Source organism: Hylobates moloch, unplaced genomic scaffold (assembly GCF_009828535.3).
Source record: "Hylobates moloch isolate HMO894 unplaced genomic scaffold, HMol_V3 SCAFFOLD_36, whole genome shotgun sequence".
Taxonomy (NCBI): Eukaryota; Metazoa; Chordata; class Mammalia; order Primates; family Hylobatidae; genus Hylobates; species Hylobates moloch.
The window spans coordinates 2,293,309-2,311,090 of NW_026652311.1; the positions used below are offsets into that span (position 1 = coordinate 2,293,309).

At 36.6% G+C, this 17,782-nt stretch overlaps 1 protein-coding gene across 5 annotated transcripts in view; it reads right to left on the reverse strand.

Annotated features, from left to right (window-relative positions):
* The window catches only part of LOC116463421 (serine/Arginine-related protein 53), a 453,415-nt gene extending 436,161 nt beyond the window's left edge, over window positions 1–17,254 (reverse strand). For 3 of the 5 annotated variants that reach the window (XR_009212055.1, XM_058434633.1, XM_058434630.1), the window contains exons 1-3: window positions 17,113–17,250; window positions 5,196–5,388; window positions 3,499–3,624 (exon numbers count right to left, since the gene is read on the reverse strand). Coding sequence is in view for 4 of the 5 variants with exons in the window: in XM_058434633.1 (XP_058290616.1) it covers window positions 3,499–3,624; window positions 5,196–5,386 (317 nt within the window). In the remaining variant the exon portion in view is untranslated. Of the gene's footprint in view, window positions 1–3,498; window positions 3,625–5,195; window positions 5,389–16,731; window positions 16,918–17,112 lie in introns of those variants that run through there. The other 2 variants (XM_058434631.1, XM_058434632.1) reach the window with 2 other exon arrangements.
* Between the last annotated feature and the right edge of the window lie 528 nt (window positions 17,255–17,782).

A 17,782-nucleotide genomic window follows, 5' to 3' on the forward strand; every position in this document is an offset into this window, starting at 1 on the left:
ACCAACCCAAATGTCCAACAACGACAGACTGGATTAAGAAAATGTGGCACATATACAACATGGAATACTATGCATCCATAAAAAATGATGCGTTCATGTCCTTTGTAGGGACATGGATGAAACTGGAAAACATCATTCTCAGTAAACTATCGCAAGGACAAAAAACCAAACACCACATGTTCTCACTCATAGGTGAGAATTGAACAATGAGAACTCATGGACACAGGAAGGGGAACATCACACTCTGGGGACTGTTGTGGGGTGGGGGAGGGGGGAGGGACAGCATTAGGAGATATACCTAATGCTAAATGACGAGTTAATGGGTGCAGCAAAACAACATGGCACATGGACACATATGTAACAAACCTGCACATTGTGCACATGTACCCTAAAACCTAAAGTATAATAATAAATAAATAAATAAAAGAGGCCCACATAGACACATTATAATCAAATTAACAAAAGTTAAAGGCAAAGAGAGAATCTTGAAAGTAGCAAGAGAAAAGTAAATTGTCATATACAAGGGAGCTTTCGTAAGATTTCAGCAATTTTGCAGAGGAAACATTACAAGCCAGAAAGGAATCAGGTGATACATTCAAAGTGCTGAAAGCAAAAAAAAAAAAAAAAAAAAAACCTGTCAATCAAGAACACTATATCCAGCAAAATTGTCCCACAAGAACAAAAGACAAATCAGATCTTTCCCAGATAAACAAAACCTAAGGGAGTTCTTCACTACTAGACCTGCCTTACAAGAAATACTAAGAGGAGTCCTGCAAGTGGAAATGAAACGACACTAGACAGCAACACAAAAGTACATGAAAACATAAAGCTCACTGGTAAAGGTAAATATATACACAAGTACAGAGTACAGTAGCACTGTAATGGTGGTATGTAAAACATTTTTAATTCAGATATAGAATTGAAAAGATGACAGTATAAAAAATAACTATAAACTATATTAATGGATATAATGAGATGTAAACTGTGATATCAATAACATAAAATAGAAGTGAAGAAACATACAAGAGTAGTATTTTTGTATACAATCAAAGGTTATTACCAACTTAAAATAGACAATGTTTTGTGTAAGCCTCATGGCAACAACAAAGACAATACCTATAGAACATATACAAAATAAAATCAGAAAAAAATTCAAAGCATGTCCATACAAAAATCAACAAAACAAAAAGGAAGGCAGCAGGAGACATGAGAGACAAAATAGCTATAAGGCAGAAAACAATCAAAATGGCAACAGTAAGTCCTTCCCCATCAGTAATTACTGTAAATGTAACTGGATTAAACTCCCCAAACAAAACACACAAGAGTAGCTGAATGAATTTTTCAAAACACACACTCATACACACAAGATACAATTACAGTATATGCTGTTTACAAAAGATGTGCCTTAGATGTAAAGACACACATATACTAAAAAAGATGAAAAAGATAATCCATACAAATGGTACGAAAAAAGGGCAGAAGTGGCCATACTTATATAATACAAAATAGACTTTAAGTCAAAGACTGTCACAAGAAAAAAAGACAATTATATAATGATAAATGGGTCATTATTCTGGAATATATAACAATTATATATATATGCACCTAACACCAGAGCACCCAAATATATAAAGTAAACATTGCCAAAATGGAAGGGAGAAGTATTTAGCAACATAGTAATAGTAGGATATTTCAGTAATCCACTTTCGATAATGGATAGGAAAATAAGATATAAGAGGACCTGAACCACACTACAGATGAATTAGACCTAATATACATACACAGAACACTCCACCCAACAGCAGCAAAATATGCATTCTTCTCAAGTGTACATGGAACATTATCCAGCACAGATTACATGTTAGGCCACAAAACAAGTCTTAACAAATTTAATATTAAAGATTGAAATCATAGCAAGTATCATTTTGAAACACAAAGAAATGAAACTAGACATCAATAGCAGTAGAAAAATCAGAAAACCCACAAATATGTAGAAATTAAACTACACACTCTTGAACAACCAAATATATCAAAGAAGAAATCATAAGAGAAATTAGAAACTACCTTTAAACAAATGAAAACACAAACACACATAGTAAAACTTAAGAGAAACAGCAAAAGCAATACTGAGAGGAAAGTTTTAGCATGAACACCTACATTTAAGAAAAAAAAAAAAAGTCTCATATCAATCTATACTTCAAGGAAATAAATGAAGAACAAATTAAACCAAAAAGTATCCAAAGAAAGAAAATAAAAATGGTTAGAGAAAAAAATAAAATAGAGAAGAGAAAAACTTTAGAAAAAAATCAACAAAACTAAGAGTTTTTTGAAAAACACAACAAAATTAACAAGTACTTACTTAGATTAAGAAAAAATGAGGCCGGGCAAGGTAGATCATGCCTATAATGCCAGCACTTTGGGAGGATAAGGTGGGAGGACCAGATGACACCATGAGTTGGAGACTAGCCTGGACAATATGGTAAGACTGACTTCTACAAAACATATTTTAGAAAGTCAGCCAGGCCTGGTGGTGTATGCTTGTATTTCTAGCCACTTAGGAGACTGAGGCGAGAAGATCATTGAGCCCAGGAGTTTGAGGCTGCAGTGAGCTGACTGCACCAACAGGCCCAAGCCTGGGTGACAGAGCAACACCTCATCTCCAAAAAAAAAGAAAGAAAGAAAAAGAAAAAATACCAGAAGCCTAATAACTAAAATCAGAAATGAAATAGCAGACATTACAAATGATGCCACAAAAATTGAAAGGATTATAAAAGACTACTAAGAATACTAATAAACTGGATAACCTAGAAAAAGTGGATAAATTCCTAGGAACATACCACCTACCAAGACTGAATCATGAAGGAAGAGAAAATCTTAACAGACCTATAACTAATAAGGAGATTGAATCAGTAAGCAAAAACCTTCTAACAAAGAAAAGCCCAGGAGCAGACAGCTTCATTGCAGGATTCCACCAAACATTTAAAAAGAAATTAATGTCAATCCTTTTCAAAATCTTCCAAAAAACTGAAAAGGAGGGAGTACTTCCAAACTCATTTTATCAGGCCAGCATTACTCTGATACCAAAGCCAGACAAATATATTACAAGAAAACTGCAAGCCATAAATCCCTGATGAATACTGATGCAAAAATCCTTAACAAAATAGTAGTAAACTCATGTGTGGGGAACGCACATGCTACCACCACCAGGCTGAAAAAAAGAAACCTAACCTAGCCTACTGGACAATGAGAAGCCACATACACCCCGGCCAATAGCCAGAACCAAATGCAAGATATATGAGTGAGGCCACATTAGACCATCCAATTCCAATCAAGCTATCAGATGACTAACTGCATGAATGACCCCAGGTGAGAAAAAAATAAGTGCCAGCTAAGCTCAATCAAAATTATATAATTATAAGAAAATAAATGATTGTTGCTTTACATCACTAAATTTGGGAATAATTTGTTACAAAGCAATAAATACTTAATAAGGCATACCTTCTTGTTCTGCTTTTTGACCTAGACCTCTGAACTCTATAGGATTTCCCTCGACCCCTTGAACGACTTCGACTTCGTTTCCTTCTGGAGCCATAAGAAGAGCTACTGCTTGATCGATGCCTGCGTCTGAAATAAAATATAATCAAAGATCATTGCTATAAAAATTTTTATTATGAGCATTAAGGACAAACCTTCAAGATTCTAAAGAATCATCTCATTTTTACTGTCTCACTCTCTCCTGGAAGCAAATAGAGATAAATTAAAATGTTATTTCTCTTGAACAGTCATATGACTGGTTCATAACTTAAATGATTGGATCAGTACTAATTAAGGTATTAAGGGTCTTAGAATCTTTCCAAATATCAGATTATATGGTATGAAAACTAAACCAAGGCCAGGCTCAGTAGCTTATGCCTGTAATCCCAACATGTTGGGAGGCCGAGGCAGGAGGATCGCTTGAGGCCAAGAATTCGATACCAGCTTGGGCAACACAGCAAGGCCAAGTCTCTACAAAAAATAAAAATAAAAAAACTTAGCCAGGCATGGTGGCACATGCCTCTAGTACTAGCTATTCAGGAGGCTGAGGTGGGAGGATCCCTTGAGTCCAAAAGGTATGACTGCACCGCTGCACTCCCGCCTGAGTGACAGAGCAAGATCTTGTCTCTAAACAAATTTAAAATTAAGGCCAGACACAGTGGCTCACACCTGTAATCCCAACACTTTGGGAGGCTGAGGAGAGCAGATCACCTGAGGTCAGGAGTTCAAGACCAGCCTGACCAACATGGTGAAACCCTGTCTCTACTAAAAATACAAAATTAGCTGGGTGTGGTGGTGCATGCCTGTAATCCCAGCTACTTGGAAGGTGGAGAAGAATTGCTTGAACCCGGGAGGCAAAGGCTACAGTGAGCTGAGATCGCGCCATTGTACTCCAGCCTGGACAACAAGAGCAAAACTCCGTTGCAACACTATTCACAATAGCAAAGACTTGGAACCAACCCAAATGTCCATCAATGATAGACTGGATTAAGAAAATGTGGCACATATACACCATGGAATACAATGCAGCCATAAAAAAGGATGAGTTCATGTCCTTTGTAGGGACATGGATGAAGCTGGAAATCATCATTCTCAGCAAACTATCGCAAGGACAAAAAACCAAACACTGCATGTTCTCATTCATAGGTGGGAATTGAACAATGAGAACACTTGGACACAGGAAGGGGAACATCACACACTGGGGCCTGTCATGGGGTGAGGGGCTAGGGGAGGGATAGCATTAGGAGATATACTTAATGTAAATGACGAGTTAATAGATGCAGCACACCAACATGGCACATGTATACATATGTAACAAACCTGCATGTTGTGCACATGTACCCTAGAACTTAAAGTATAATGAAATAAAAAATTTAAAAATGCATTAGAAAAATAAATGCATTAGAAAAAAATTAAAATTAAATTAAAAAAGAAAACTATACCACTTTTTATCTATTTGCCTACTAAGAACAGACAAAGGTTGAGGACACTAGACCCACAGACTGGACCTGGTGGAAAAAAAAAAACTCTGGGTTGGGACTTTCATAAATATATAGCTAGTAAAAGAAAAATGTTTTATCTAGCAAAATTAAAAATACAAAAACAGGAATTTCAAAGAATGTTATCCTCATTACTGTATAAATAAAAATTACGAAAATCACCTTCTATCATAAGAATGTGAACGAGGCTGAAGATCTCTGGACCAAGATCTTGACTTTGATCTTGATTTCCTTCCTTTCTTTCGGCTGTATGTTCTACTATCTGAAGAACTGCTCGAGGAGGACCGTCTACGGTGTTTCTTTTTTCTCTTGCTTCTGCTTTCTTCTTCAGTATCTGATGACCGACGTCCCATTTCTACAAGCATAAATTTGAAGAATATTATTTCTAACACGGTGGCACAATGGATGAAATGCAATATATTATTTTTTTATTTCATTTATTTATTTTATTTTAGAGATGGGGTCTCCCTCTGTATCCCAGGCTGGAGTGCAGTGTTACAATCATAGCTCACTGTAACCTGGAAGTCCTGGGCTCCAGCGATCCTCCCCCCAAGCCTTCCAAAGTGCTGGGACTACAGGCATGAGCCACCATTTCTGGCCTCAATGTACTACTTTTTATAAAACTTTGTAAAATTTTTAAAAGTCTTATTCAAAGTAAAATTGTTCACATGCCTGGCTTCTTGACAAGACTGAGAACAGTTCTTTTTATCAATTATCTGATATTTTAAGTTATATTTCTCATTAATTATATGATATTTTCTTTAGTAACAACCAACTATTCCTTTATTCTCACATTCCCTGATGACAAAAGATATTTTACTATCTTAGAGTTGAATTTTTTTTCTAACAGAAAATTCTACATCTTTAAATAGCTAAAACCTCATTAGTCATCAACAAAGTACAAACTGAAACAATGAACTATAATCATCCTTTCACTTGTGAAACTTAGGGGAGAAAATATTAACTAAAGTACTAAAGTTAATGAGGTTATTGTGAAATCAGTCAGCTCTTCACACACTGCTAGTACCTCTATAAGGTGGTAGAATAATCTTTTTAGAAAGCAATAAAATAAACAGATTTAATAGATATTATAATAGATATCCACATTTGTATGTGTATATTACACAAACATATATATTTATATCCACGTTAAGAAATATGTACACAGTTGAGTAATAATAATCTAAAAATGTTGCTTTTTTGACAGAGAAATCCTACTTCTACAAATACATCTGAAAAAATTTTTCTAAAGGATATATTCATGAAAATATTCATCACAGCATTATTACAGTGGTATCCATTGAGATAATTTAAGAAAATATGTACATATGAAAATTAGTATTTAAATGATGCAATATAATTTTCATAATATAAAATATAATTTTTCAAACTATTTCTATATAGTTATGGTAACACAGACATTTAGTATACAACAGAAAAAACAAATAGAACCTAAGGCTTTCACATTTATTAACTTTGCTGACAAGAAGCTTAGTTGTCTTACTTTAATCTTTAGATTCTCATATGCAATACTATTTTTTATTAAAATAGTTATTAGTTATCTTTCAAAGTCATATAAAAACAAGATCCATTTGTTGTAATCGCTTAGGATAAATAAAAGCTCACATCATCTTTAATATTTATTCAAAATAAGTTAAATACTATGAGTATAAACAAAGTATTACGTTGGTGCAAAAGTAATTGCAGTTTTTACCATGACTTTTAATGGAATATATTTATATATATAAATATAAATAAAATATATATATTATCTATTTAATATATTAAATATATATTATGTATAGTATATGTTCAACATTAAATATATTATATAGTAAATATTAACATATAATATATATTTAGTATTAACTATATATTTAATATATTAATATATTGATTCTATATTATTTATATATTTAATAATTAATACATTCCATTAAAAGTAACGGCAAAAACCACAATTACTTTTGTGCCAACTTATAATATGTTAAATTACTGCTTTGCTTTCAGAAGCATCAGGTGAGCCAGCCCCTCCCTGATTCCAATACAATACCAGTTGAAAAAGTCTCTTAGGACTCAAATCAAAACTTTAAGCTATTTACCTAGAGCCAGAATTAAGGATTTTAAATGTAGCTCTGAACATCCAAGTTGTTCACACGTCTAAGATTTTAATTTAACAAAACACTGGGAAGACTTGGTTTTGAAGCTTTCAGTAAATCACTAACATATCTAAGCCAGTTTCCTCATTTAAAAAATGAAACTACAATAGGTAAAAGATTACCATGATACTTTCCAGCTTTAAAATGACTATGAAAGTGGCCAGGCGCGGTGGCTCACGCCTGTAATCCCAGCACTTTGGGAAGCCGAGGAGGGAGGATCATGAGGTCAGGAGTTCGAAACCAGCCTGATCAACATGGTGAAACCCCATCTCTACTAAAAATACAAAAAGTAGCTGGGCGTGGTGGCACATGCCTGTAGCCTCAGCTACTCATTAGTCTGAGACAGGAGAATCGCTTGAACCTGAGAGGCGGAGGTTGCAGTGAGCTGAGATCATGCCATTGTACTCCAGCCTGGGCGACAAAGCAAGACTCCATCTCAAAAAAAAAAAAAAAAAAGACTATGAAATTATAAATATATACAACATGTATCTATATACGTAAATACAAACATACATTTAAATACAAACATAATTCAAATGTATATAAGGTATATCTGTAATACATATAAATTCAAATGTGTACATGATATCCATTTATACATAAAATATATACATATATCCATTTTATATATATAAAATAGATACCCATATATGTATGTGTGTATATTATACACACACACATATACTTATATTCATGTTAAGAAATATGTACACAATTGAATGATAATAATATCATTTCTTGGCTTTTAATTCCTTTCTTGTTTTTACCTTTAATCATTTCAGAATGTTCTTTACACACAAATAACCATTTAAATTAAGATGAGCTTTTACTATCTTGCTATCTTGTTTTAAAAAAATACCAAAATAAGATTAAAGAAATTAAAAAGTATAAATTTGAAAGGATAGAGACTAGAAAACAACAGGAACATGAGATATGTCAACAAACTTTTGGCAAATGAAAAACACATGGAGAATTTAGAGCTAAGAAAACTTATTATCAGGCAACTGTCAAGAATTCCAACAAGAGAAAAGCAAATTCACACAGCAAAAATCAGAAAGGATCAGGAATTTAAGACACCAGATACCAGAGAAGGCTCAATGAGGCCATGAGGCTAAAAACAAACAAAAAAAATTGATTGAATTTATGTAGTAGTGTCCCCGAGTCCCTCCATTCTGCCCAGCCAGGTAATACTCTTCCCCAATCCCCAGAGGAGAGAAGGTTTATTTTGGGGAGAAAAATGGATCAAAGAAGCACCAGGTCCAAGGACACAGTAAAAAAAGACAGAGATGCCAAACTAAAAGTTAAAGATATTAAGTTAAAATCTATAATCAAATAGAAAAGTCATAGCCCTCTGTGTGTTTGGATCCAAGAATTCTGAAGTCAAGCATATCTCCTACAATGGCAATTAGAGGATTCTTGAATATCTGCAAAAACTGAACAACATCTAAGAAAAGATATATAAGTATTTGAGGGTTCCCCCAAAAAGGGCAGGCCCCCACCCAATCACCCTATAATGAAACCTACTAGTTGACAAGTCCAAACCTTAAATACAGGTTACAACTGTATTTATAACATTTTTCTGTAAACATTTTTTCTGTTAACTTTTTGCTGAATATACAACAAAATATAACCAAACATGATGAAAGTCTTCACCATAAAAGACAGAAACTAAAACAGAAAGAAAACAAGCAAATGATAGTAAACTAGAACATACAGAAGAAAACTTCAAGAACAAAAATCACAGCTAATATCCTCAGATGCATACGAGAGGATGACCCAGCAAACAAGACTAGGAGGAACATTTGGAGAATAGGACAGAGAGCTTAAAATTTTAACAAATGACAATTTAAAAAAAACCACGCACACACACACACACACACACACACACACACACACACAGAAGGCCAGGTACTGTGGCTCACGCCTGTAATCCCAGCACTTTGGAAAGCCAAGGCAGACAGATCACTTGAGTCTAGGAGTTTGAGACCAACCCCGCCAACATGGTGAAAAGTGGTCTCTACAAAAAATACAAAACTTAGCTGGGCGTGGTGGTGCATACTTTTAGTACCAGCTACTCAGGAGACTGAGGCAAGAGATCACCAGAGCCCAAGTGGGCAAGGCTACAGTGAGCCAACATTGTGCCACTGCATTCCAGCCTGGGAGACAGAGTGAGACCTAGTGTCAAAAAAACAGACAACAAAAACAATAAGGTTGGAAAAGAGGTTAAAGGACTCAAAAAAAAGAAAAGAAAAGAAAAAAGAAAGAAAGAAAGAAAGAAAGAAAGAAAGGGAAAGAAAGAGAGAAAGAGAAAGAGAAAGAGAGAAAGAGAAAGAAAGAAAGAAAAAAGAAAGAAAGAAAGAAAGAAAGAAAGAAAGAAAGAAAGAAAGAAAGAAAGAAAGAAAGAAAGAGAGAGACAGACATTTTACAAACAGAAGAGGATCAATCTGGAGGTCCAAAATGCACCAGATACGCATTCTATTAAAAAAAAAAAAAAGAATAGAAAAGCTCAGCATAATGGCGTAGGCCTGTAGTCCCAGTTACTCCGAACGCTGAAATGGGAGGACACCTTGATCCCAGGAGTTCGACGCTGCAGTGAGCTATAATCCCACCACTACACCACCAGCCTGGGTGATAGGGCGAGATCCTGTCTTAAAAAAAAACAGGAGAAAAGGGACAAAGAAAAATTACCCAATAATTAAATTTCCAGGCCAAGCATGGTGGCTCATATTTGTAATATCAGCACTTTGGGAGGCCAAAGTGGGTGAACTGCTTGAGCCTAGGCAACATGGTGAAACCCGTCTCTACAAAAAATCAGCTGAGCATGGTGGTGCACACCTGTAGTCCCAGCTACTTGAGGGGGCTGAGGCAGCAGGATCGCCTGAGCCCAGAAGGTCCAGGCTGCAGTGAGCTGCAATCACCCTACTGCACTCTAGCCTGGGCGACAGAGTAAGTCCTTGTTTCAAAGTTCCAGAATTGAAAGATGAATTGCCCTAAGTCCCTGGGACAATGACTTTTCTAAAAAGACATACATCAAATATATCTCATAAAAACTTCAGACACCACAAATATAGAGAAGATCCTAGAAATTTCTAAAGATAAAAAAAAATATGGGTAGCACAATAAAAGGCATATGGGTTTTCACAACACAGAAAACAAAGGAGACTAGCCTTTAAAATGCTGAGAAAACGAATCTCAACCTAGAATCTCTATCCAGCCAAATCACTGCTCTGCTACGAGATTAGAATAAAGACATTTTCAGACATGTAAGGTCTCAAAATTATACCCCACACTCTCCCCTTTTCATGAAGTTACTCGACAGTGTGCTCCATGAAAAGGAGAGTATAACAACAGACAACCCAGATTCAAAATATAAGTAATCTTATACTGAAGACAGGTGAGACATCCCAGACTGACAGCATATAAGCGATACATCAATAAACAAGAGAAAAAAATCCTTTCCCTATAGAAGCTTACATTCTAGTACCAGCAATTTTCAAAATGAGGCCTGTAGACCCTTGGGGATCTCTACAACACTTTCAGGGGACTCAAGAAGTCAAAACTATATTCACTGTAACACTAAAACATTATTTACCTTTTTCATTGTGCTGACTTTTGCACTGATGGTGCAAAAGTAATAGTGGACAAAACTGCTGGCACCTTAGCACAAATCAAGGCAGAGGCACCATATTATACTTAGTAGTCACTGTATCCTTCACTGCCATACAGTCACAGTTTAAAAAAAAAAAAAGCAATTTCAACTAAGAATGTCCTCAATAAAGCAGTAAAAACCATAAATTTTACTAAATTTCCACTCGAGTACATACACATCTTTTTAATATTGTTATGAAATGAGAGATACACATAACTTCTGCCATATATTGAAGAATGCTGGTTATTTCAAGAACAAGCATTTGTGTAACTGAATCGCAACTTGAATTAGCTGCTTTTATTATGAAACATTATTTTATTTTAAAAACTCACTATAATTACGCAGCCTTGAGTATCTGGAAAACCTTTTCTCGAAAATGAAGGCATCCTTCCATTTCAAGGAAAAGAGTATTTGTTGCTGATGATAAAATTCAAGCTCACAAGCAAAAATTTGAATTTTAGATAATTTTTATTGCCACCATGAGAATGATAGCTTCTGAATACTTAAAAACTTCCGAGATCATCGGTGATATTAACAAATGTGAATTTTTGATATACAATGAAGGGTGTTAACATTAGAAAGATATGCCTAACTCAGTCAGCCAATATTTTCCAACTGGCCAATGCAAAATGTCACAAAATCATGCATGGGTAAAGATCCATTCAGAGTGTAAGTCAGACCAATAGATTTTAACATAATGGAGTACCAAAGGTCATCCATATGGTTTCAAAAACCATATTAAAACAGAACTTCAAGAAATTAACACTTAATCAACTTTTGGTGTAATATAAAAGACATAATTACCTGAAAAGGGTTACTAAAACACTTATCTGTGTAAAGCCAGATTTTCTTCATAAACTTTAATCAAAACAATTTATCTCAATGGATTGAATGAAGAAGCAGATATGAGAATCCAGCCATCTTCTGTTAAACCAGACATCAGGGATTTGCAAAAAAGGAAAATAATGCCACTTTTCTCACTAAGTTTGTTTCAGAAAACAGTTATTTTTCATATCAAAGATATTATTTATGTTACCATATTTTGGGTTTATTGTTATTAAGTGAATTCATGAAGATTTCAAAATTTTGTTTTAATTAATAAGGTAAATATTTATAGATATAATCCAAATAAATAAAAGTTACTGGAGTCCTCAACAATGCTTCAGAGTGTAAAGAGACCCTAAGACTAAAATGTTTGAGAACCACTGCTCTAAGATACCTACAGTCATTCCCATTCTCTATTTCTGTCCTTTATACTACATCTCTGAGCAAGGCACAAACAAGTAGAAAAAAAGGAAGGGACACAGATCTATGTGTCTTGGGGGTGACCAAAAAAAGAGAATACAAGAAGATGAGTATAAATTTTTTATTTGTTCTAATTACAAACGACATAATTTATCCATAATAGAAGGCTAGTTGATTACATTTAACACAGGTTAATGAAAGATAACAAAAATCCTTCCTTGGAACATACCTCAAAATAACAAGAGCCATTTACAACAAACCCACAGCCAGTATCATACTGAATGAGAAAAAGCTGTAAGAATTCCTCTTGAAAACCAGCACAAGACAAGGATGTCCTCTCTCACCACTCCTATTCAACATAGTATTGAAAACTCTGGATACAGCAATCAGGCAAGAGAAAAAAATAAAGGGTATTCGAATAGGAAGACAGGAAGTCAAATCGTCTTTGTAGATGACATAATCCTATATCTAGAAAACCTCATCATCTCAGCTCAAAAGCTTATTAAGCTGATAAGCAACTTCAGCAATGTCTCAGGATACAAAATCAATGTGCAAAAATCACTAGCATTCCTATACACCAACAACAGACAAGCAGAGAGCCAAATCATGAATGAACTCCCATTTACAACTGCTATAAAGAGAATAAAATACCTAGGAATACAGCTAACAAGGGAAGTGAAGGACCTCTTCAAGAACTACAAACCACTGCTCAAGGAAATCAGAGAGGACACAAACAAGTGGAAAAACATTCCATGCTCATAGATAGGAAGAATCAATATCATGAAAATGGCCATACCACCCAAAGTGACCTAAAGATTCAATGCTATTCCCATCAAACTACCAATAACATTCTTCCCAGAATTAGAAAAAAACTATTTCAAAATTCATATGGAACCAAAAAAGAGCCCATATAGTCAAGACAATCCTTAGCAAAAAGAACAAAGCTGGAGGCATCACACTACCTGACTTCAAACTATACTACAAGGCTACAGTAACCAAAACAGCATGGTACTAGCACAGAGACAGACACATAGACCAATGGAACAGAATAGAGAACTCAGAAATAAGACCGCACATCTACAACCATCTGATCTTTGACAAACCTGACAAAAACAAGCAATGAGGAAAGGACTCCCTATTTAATAAATGGTGCTGGGGGAACTGGCTAGCCATATGTAGAAAATTGAAAGTGGACTCCTTCCTTACACCTTATACAAAAATTAACTCAAGATAGATTAAAGACTTAAATGTAAAACCCAAAACTATAAAAACTTTAGAAGAAAATCTAGGCAATACCATACAGGACAAAGGCATGGGCAAAGATTTCATGGCAAAAATGTCAAAAGCAATTGCAACAAAAACAAAAATAACAAATGGCATCTAATTAAACTAAAGAGTTTCTGCACAGCAAAAGAAACTATCATCAGAATGAACAGACAATCTATAGGGGAAAGTTTTTGCAACCTATACAACTGACAAAGGTCTAATATCCAGAGTCTATAAGGAAGTTAAACAAATTTACAAGAAAAAAAAGCAATCCCATTAAAAAATGGGCAAAGAACATGAACAGACACTTCTCAAAAGAAGACATTTATGTGGCCAACAAACATGAGAAAAAACTCAACATCACTGATCATCAGAGAAATGCAAATCAAAACCACAATGAGATATCATCTCATGCCAGTCAGAATGGCAATTATTAAAAAGTCAAGAAACAGCTGGGCACAGTGGCTCATGCCTGTAATCCTAGCACTTTGGGAGGCTGAGTGGGGCAGATCACGACGTCAGGAGATCTGACAACCTGGCCAACATGGTGAAACCCTGTTTCTATTAAAAATACAAAAATTAGCTGGGTGTGGTGAAGCATGCCTATAATCCCATCTACTCAGGAGGCTGAGGCAGGAGAATTGCTTGAACCAGGGAGTTGGAGGTTGCAGTAAGCTGAGATCACGCCACTGCACTCCAGCCTGGTGACAGAGCGAGACTCCCGTCTCAAAAAAAGAAAAAAAAGTCAAAAAACAACAGATGCTGGCAAGGCTGTGGAGAGACAGGAACACTTTTATTAATAAACTGTTGGTGAGAATGTAAATTAGTTCAACCATCGTGGAAGATGATGTCACAGGAATCGTCCAGAACGGGTGATTCTTTGAGGAATCACCAGTGTGATACCACAAAATCAAACTAAATGCCCATCAATGATAGACTGAATAAAGAAAATGTGGTATATATACACCATGGAATATTATGGATCCACAAAAAAAGAATGAGATCATCATTTGCAGGGACATAGATGGAGCTGGAAGCCATTATCCTCATCAAACTAACACAGGAAGAGAAAACCAAACACCGCATGTTCTCACTCATAAGTGGGAGCTGAACATTGAGAACACATGGACCTGGGAGGGGAACAACACACAATGGGGCCTGTGGTGGGGGCATGGGGAAAGGGAGAGCATCAGGAAAAATAGATAACGCATGCTGGGCGTAATATTTAGGTGCAGTAAACCACCATGGCACACGTTAACCTATGTAATAAACCTGCACATCCTGCACATGTACCCCAGAACTTAAAATAAGTCCTTCCTTAGAGAAACCAAGAAAAGGCTGAAAAACCACTGTGACAAAACTATAAATATTTCAAGTGACACATTTATATTTCAGAAAAATTACATTGAAATATAATTAATCCCAATAAAAGAAAGCAAAAGGTCACCATATTTCTTTGTTATAGTTAACTTCAAACATTTATTCACAAAAGGGAGTGAATACTAACAACAAATCACAAGGTAGATCGCAAAATTGTCTTCTCTATAAATGACAGGTACTGAAGTCCTACTCACCACCACAGACATAAACTTACCCCTAGATTTCCATAATGTCATCAGCATGTAATTAAATATACTTGCCAATTCAAGACATGGTAATCAATTTATATTACATACTCCTAGTAAGGAAGAATTCTTTATACTTAACTCCACCAGTAAGGTGCAATGAATGGAAAGACACATTGATAGTTCTTTCTGATAAGGGCAATGAATGACGAATGGAGCACAGGCTTTTAGAGTCCCACAAGCTAACAATTTTCAATCTATCTGTAGCTGAAAGAGACAACATGGGACAGGGCTCCTATACCTCTTGGTTTCCTGTTCTCACTCTAGTTCTTCCTAGTTGTAGCCTCATGGTTGCAAAACTCACCCAACTACTCCCACTACAGAACTGAAGCCATGCCATGAAATGACTACAGGAGGAGATCAATTTACAGAAATATCCTAATGTAAAGTTCAGGTGCCTGATTGAAGAGGTAAAGCCAACATGTGGTCATTCAAGAAAAGAGAACTCAAAGGACTACACAAGTAGTTCCTTTGTCCAGTTATTGATAAGGGTACAAAAAGCAGTTATCTCTTTCAGAAAACAGGCAATCAGTTTGAGAGAACAAAGATTCCCAAAGGACATGATAGCTTATAATTACTTCTCCACTACTCACTCATTAGTATATCAAACTATAATTTTCTTGATTGTGGACACATGGCCAGAAAAATTGAAAAGAATGGTCATTTCAAGGGGAAATCCACCTCAAAGAAGAAAAGTAAAAATGGGGTGAAAACTAACATATTAAGAAATCCATAAAAAAGTACACAACTCTTTATCTCAAAAGAGATAAAGAATTCTGCCAAAACACTTCTCCCATCACAATTAAAAACTTGCAAGCATCTCTCTTTTTAAAAAAGCATGATCAATCATAGGAATTTATCCCCAATGGTTTGAACATGAAAGCAGGCAATACAACTATAGATCTACCATAACAACCCACTTTCAGAACTTTTCCAATTCATAACACCCCTCTTTGTGAGACTGGTTGAGTTGGCAAGGCCAATTAACAGAAAGGTGCCAGCTGTTTTTGTCGTTTTCAGATTCTGACATTTTTAGCCCTCTTATTGAAAAACATAAATAAAGTTTTATATTACTTAGCATGAAATTTTTGCCTGCAAAGAAAGCGAGTATTTATAAACTCTAAGACTAGAGAGGCTCTTAAAGGATACCTAGTTTCCCCCAAGGTTGCAACTGTCACACCTGCTCCAAATCTTAAACCTGGGAACTCTGCTTACCTCCTTCACTTAGAGCTTTTATAATACATCTAAGTTCAAAGATGACAACCCGAATGCTTTCTTGCGACAACATAAGACATTTGAATTTATTTATCTACTACCTAGTTACCTGGAACACAATTGGGTTACTGCTAATTCTGAAAGTGTAAAAAAATATTTTTTTGTTTAGGTTTCCAGTGTGCATTTAAAGATACACAACCTCTGAGAGAGAAATTACGTCAAGGTTAACCTGAAATCAAGAGCAGGCAACATGCCTTACGGTGCATTGTAACATCTTGCAAAAGTAAACAGAGCCATATGCTGTTGGTCACATGGCCACCAGTACATTAGTCAAAGGAATATATAGTGTGTTTAAGGTGAGCATATTTATATTTCAAGAAAGGAACGTCTATTTCACCCTGCACCACTTCTCTCAGCAAGCCAGTGTGAGCCAGAAAGGGTAGGGCGGAATCAGAAAGAGAGCTGGATCTCAGGCAGGGACAGTGGAGTGGATGGGATAGAGGGCACCAGAATCCAGCCTCCCTCTTGCTCCATCCTACCTAGGGCTAGTGAGGAAGCGCCAGGCTTATATTGCAAGATGAGCCAGGAAAACCAAAAGCAGCTATGAAGAGCCAGGAATGTGGGGCGAGGGGAGGACTCGGCGAACTCTCCAACATGTCCTCAAGACAGAGGGCCAAGCTTGAGGCCTGCGGCCACCCACCTACCCTACAGCCACCAGCCTCGACCCAGGGAGTCCGGAGCCTCCCAGGTGCGGGACGCATGCGCACGGTGACACTGCGCACGCCGCGAGGCCGCCGCCCACCCTCCACCAACACCCAGCAGCAAACTGCGCCAGGCCCCACGCCGCCTCTCGCCGGTTCAGGGCCTCGGAGACCCGCAGCCACGGGCGCCGCTCCCCAAGCCCTGGTCATGGGCATCACCTGGGTCCAGACCTTTGGGCTCACACCTTCCGTTGACGTGCAAGCGCCGCAGACCCTAAGACGTTTCTTTAGATGAGGGCGCCGCCGGCGTCCACCGAACTTGCTTCAGTTTAAGCTCAGCGCCTTCCTGGTTCTAGCGCCAGGCAGCTTCAGCCGATATATCGAGTGCATCGATGGATGCTGCTAGGCGCTGGGAATGCCGAGGGAGTAGATTGTAACGCTGCCAATTTTTTGTTTGGCGTTTGTTTTGCGTGCCTATTTATTTTGATTTTATTGTTACCCAAAGCAATAAAGGTGGGACTGGAGAGTGTTATTGTCTTAGTAGTCGTCGTTATCGTCATGGATAATCAGTAAACAAATCTGCATCGTAGGAAGTTATGTTTATGACACCTACCCGAAACAAAATTGGTTATCTCACGCTGGGGGAGGGGGAAACTCGCCCAACGATAATAAATCATGGGAGTGTGTCTGTATAGAGTCGTGTGTGATTAAATTGTAATGATTTATTTGCAAAAATGCATTAAAAGTCGGTGTTTCTTCTGCCCTGAAGGTGAAGGCACTCACAAGTTGAGTGCAAATTAGTTTCTCAGATTAAAGTAACTGGTTAGTAGAGGAATAGGAGAGAGCTGCCTGAGGCGAGGCGGGGAGCGGTTTCTTCTGAAAGAGAAAT